The 4,797-nt window shown below is 43.6% G+C and overlaps 1 protein-coding gene across 2 annotated transcripts in view; it reads right to left on the reverse strand.

Moving 5' to 3' along the window:
- The window catches only part of TMEM41B (transmembrane protein 41B), a 37,559-nt gene that overhangs the window by 20,792 nt on the left and 11,970 nt on the right, over positions 1–4,797 (reverse strand). For both annotated transcript variants that reach the window (XR_001002379.1, XM_011947609.1), the window contains exon 2: positions 3,431–3,548. Coding sequence is in view for 1 of the 2 variants with exons in the window: in XM_011947609.1 (XP_011802999.1) it covers positions 3,431–3,548 (118 nt within the window). In the remaining variant the exon portion in view is untranslated. The remainder of the gene's footprint in view (positions 1–3,430; positions 3,549–4,797) is intronic.

Here is a 4,797-nt window from a genome sequence, read left to right on the forward strand (position 1 = left end):
AACCCGGGAGGTGGAGCTTGCAGTGAGCCGAGATCACACCACTGCACTCCAGCCTAGGTGACAAAGCGAGACTCCATTTCAAAAAAAAAAAAAAAATGCATACTATAATTCAGATTTATGATTTTTAGTTCCCTTAGAATGGATTCAACTATTGCACAGGTGGCTTTCAAACATGCTTTTATGAAGTATCCTAAAGGTACCGAACTGCCTGTACTCTACTACTTTAGCAAATCCTTCTTCATAAAAGTTTATAAATGTGTATTAGATGGCTGTCATTGCTGCTCTACCTTGTCTCCCTTCCCTTGAATTAACACCATTCCCTTGTCCCATAAGGGGGCCAATCTCAGGAGCCCCTATTCTTACATTCTACCCTCCCAAACCCAGAAGACTCTCTGGCCCAGGGTTGGACACTTGACCCAAGTAGAAACAAATCATTACTGGCTGACCAGATTTTCTCTTGATAATTTGAACTAAAAGAGATACTGGTTGTCAAGGGATAGTGGGACTTGGAGCTAAAAGGTTAAATGGTGGAGGACACAGTAAGCCAAAGTGGTAAGCCAAAGACACGTATCAGAAAATAGGAGAGGTTGGAACAGAAACCCAGAGAAGCAGAATTGGGAAATACAGCTAAGTTACTTGCTGATTTCTAATGCTCCACTTCCCCTGATGCCTAGCTCTATTTCTTGCTCATAAATGCCAGTGAGATTATTTCTTATATTCTTTTTCTGTTGTTTAACAATCTTCCTTTTTATTTTTCTTAGTTTAAACTGATGTCTATTCCTTTCAACCAAAAAGTCTTGACTAAATAAAAGATAAGCTTCGAGGCCAGGCGCGGTGGCTCAAGCCTGTAATCTCAGCACTTTGGGAGGCCGAGACGGGTGGATCACGAGGTCAGGAGTTCAACACCAGCCTGGGCAGCATGGTGAAACCCTATCTGTACTAAAAATACAAAAATTAGCCAGGCATGGTGGCACACACCTACATTTCCAGCTACTTGGGAGGCTGAGACAGGAGAGTCGCTTGAACTGGGAGGCGGGGGCTGCAGTGAGCCGAGATTGCACCATTGCACTCCAGCCTGGGTAACAGAGCAAGCGAGACTCCATCTCAAAAAAAGGTTTTTGGCCGGGCGCGGTGGCTCACGCCTGTAATCCCAGCACTCTGGGAAGACAAGGTGGGCGGATTGTCTGAGCTCAGGAGTTCACGACCAGCCTGGGCAACAAGGTGAAACTTTGGTCTCTACTAAAATACAAAAAAATTAGCTAGGTATGGCGGCGTGTGCCTGTAGTCCCAGCTACTTGGGAGACTGAGGCAAGAGAACTGCTTCAGCCTGGGAGGCGCAGGTTGCAGTGAGCTGAGACTGCACCACTGCACTCCAGCTTGGGCAACAGTGAGACTCCGTCTCAAAAAAAAAAAAAAAAAAGAAAATCTGTCACAATCTGAGGGGGGCAAAAATCTGAGCTCTAAAAATTGCGTTTGGTTGCAGTGAGCTGAGACTGCACCACTGCACTCCAGCTTGGGCAACAGTGAGACTCCGTCTCAAAAAAAAAAAAAAAAAGTTTTTTAGACAGACGGAGCCTCGCTACATGACCCAGGCTGTTCTCAAACTCCTGGATTCAAATGATCCTCCCACCTCAGCCTCCCAAAGTGCTAGGACTACAGGCATGAGCCCTCATTTGTTTACATGGTAAAAAAAAATTAACTGAGCTATGACTGGGAACAGTGACTCACACCTGTAATCCCAGCACCCACCATGTCTCTACAAAAAAATTTAAAAACTAGCAGAGCATGGTGGTGCAGGCCTGTACTCCTAGCTACTTGGGAAACTGAGGTAGGGGATCTTTTCAGCCCAGGAGGTTGAGGCTGCAGTGAGCCGTAATTGTGCCACTACACTTCAGCCTGGGTAACAGAGCAAGACCCTGCCTTAAAACAAAACAAAACAAAAAAAGAGGTGTGAGCCCCAGTGCTGTTTTCTCAAGTCACATGAGACACCCAGTAAACTAAAGGTTCCTACTTATGAAATTTATAAAACTAAAAAGACTCTAGGCTGGGCACAGTGGCTCACGCCTGTAATCCTAGCACTTTGGGAAGTCAAGGTGGACAGATCACATGAGGCCAGGAGCTCAAGACCAGCCTGGCCAACATGGCAAAACCACAACTCTACTAAAAATACAAAACTTAGCCAAGTGTGCTGGCGCAAATCTTTAACTCCAACTACTCGGGAGACTGATGCAAGAGAATTGCTTGAACCCAGGAGGTGGAGGTTGCAGTGAGCTGAGACGGCACCATTGCACTCCAGCCTGGGCAACAATCTCGAAACTCAGTCTCCAGAAAAAAAAAAAAAACAAAATTGTGGGCTGTGCACAGTGGCTCACGCCTGTAATCCTAGTACTCTGGGAGGCCAAGGTGGGCTGATCGATCACTTAAGGCCAGGAGTTTGGGACCAGCCTGGCCAACATGGTAAAACCCCATCTCTACTAAAAATATAAAAATTAGCCAGCCATGGTGGCGCACACCTATAATCCCAACTACTCAGGGGGCTGAAGCACAAAAATCCCTTCAACTCAGGAGAGGAGGCAGAGATTGCAGTAAGCCAAAATTAATACCACCGTGCTCCAGCCTGGGCGATAGAGTGAAGAAAAGAAAAAAAATGAAAAATGAAGAAAAGAAAAAAAAAAAAAGAATTGTGATTGAAGGCAATTTGGAGAAAACATGACTTCCTGATACTTTTAAAACACATTTCATAGTTCTCCATTACCACATCAGGCTGGCCCTGGTTGAAAGTCTAACTACATCTTAGTAGTCCTTTATATAATCTATGATTATACCAGGGTGGTATTACCAGGGTTTAATAGCTCTGGAATATTTTGCCCTTCTAAAATGTATTTCTAGGCTGGGCACAGTGGCTCACACCTGTAATCCCAGCACTTTGGGAGGCCGAAGCAGGTGGATCACCTGAGGTCAGGAGTTTGAGACCAGCCTGGCCAACATGGTGAAACCTGTCTCTACTAAAAATACAAAAATTAGCTGGATGAGGTGGCCCACCCCTATAATCCCAGCTAATCGGGGGCTGAGGCAGAATTGCTTGAATCTGGGGAGGCAGGGCTTACAGTGAGCTCAGATCACGCCACTGCACTCCAGCTTGGACGACAGGGCAAGACTCTGTCTCAAAAAATATATATATATGTGTGTGTGTGTGTATTTTAACATATATATTTAACATATATGTAAAAAATACACAAATATGTATGTATTTCCACATGGGTTTTGCCGTGTTGGCCAGGCTGGTCTCACACTCCTGGACTCAACCAATCCATCCACTTCGGCCTCCCAAAGTGTTGAGATTACAGGCGTCAGCCACTGCACTTGGCCTTAATCCACTTTCATCTTACAAATATCTATACATTTTCAGTTTATTTCTCAATGTACTTACTCACTAAGCTGAGGAAAATTTTTATATACCAAAAACATAACAAAAGCTGCAGATAAGAAAATGGACACCAATATAAGGAGTGACATTCCTGCTGATCCAGCTTCTGCCCAGGATTTTTCTGGAAGAAAAAAGAAGGTATAATTAAGATAAATATAAAGAAAGACATGCCAGCAAGTAATTTCTGTAAATGCTTTCCTTCCAGATAATGGTGTGTACTTTTGCCTAAAACGATGTGACATTAAATTTAAGCACTGGGCTGGGTGTGGTGGCTTACGCCTGTAATCCCAGCACTTTGGGAAGCTGAGGCGGGCAAATCACTTGAGATTGGGAGTTCGAGACCAACCTGACCAACATGGAGAAACTCCATCTCTACTAAAAATACAAAATTAGCTGGGCATGGTGGTGCATGCCTGTAATCCCAGCTATGTGAGAGGCTGAGGCAGGAGAATCGCTTGAATTCGGGAGGTGGAGGTTGCAGTGAGTGGAGATAAAGCCATTGCACTCCAGACCGGGCAACAAGAGCAAAACTTCATCTCAAAAAAAAATTACTTAAATTTCAGCACTGTACAGTACTTGAAGTTCATTAACTGGACATATTACTTTTGGGGGATATATCCATTTTAGAAGTATGAAAAAGCAGAACACCAGACTCTGTAGCACTGGCTTATTGAGCAGCCAAAGGGGAAAAAAAGAACATTGTTCTAAATGCTCTAAATTTTATCACATACTGTCAATTTCATATTTCTATACTGGGAGCCAACAGCATAGACAAAATGGCCCTTTTGGAAAAATGAGGTAATTTGGCAATTACTTCAACTGTTTTAAGAACACAGATATTCACAAATGCAACTGGAGAAATGTTACACTTTCTCTTTATACCAAATGCATCGGAATATAAACTGGAATCTCAAATGTTTTGGGTACCTCTGTAATTCCAACAATGGGAGAATATTTGTAGTCCCACAAAAGGTAATCTCAGTATTAGCTTTAAAAATTATATGAATGATAAAAACACAGAATGAGATTCAGGAAACAGTAAGTAGAAGAAAGTACAGGGCTGTTCTGCCAGGAACTGGTCAATAGCACAGAGGCCAGGACAACTTTACATTGTGCTCACTGGGGAAGAGGTAGGAGTGGGTGACTCAATTTTTATTTTACCATTATCCTTTGTGTACACTGATAATACTCAAAAGTATTTAAAAATATGTACACTATATGTCCGGGCACGATGGCCCATGCCTGTAATCCCAGCACTCTGGGAGGCCGAGGTGGGCGGATCACAATGTCAGGAGATCGAGACCATCCTGGCTAACACGGTGAAACCTTGTCTCTCCTAAAAATACAAAAAATTAGCTGGGCGTGGTGGC

This window comes from Colobus angolensis, unplaced genomic scaffold, assembly GCF_000951035.1.
Source record: "Colobus angolensis palliatus isolate OR3802 unplaced genomic scaffold, Cang.pa_1.0 Scaffold269, whole genome shotgun sequence".
NCBI classification, from domain to species: Eukaryota; Metazoa; Chordata; class Mammalia; order Primates; family Cercopithecidae; genus Colobus; species Colobus angolensis.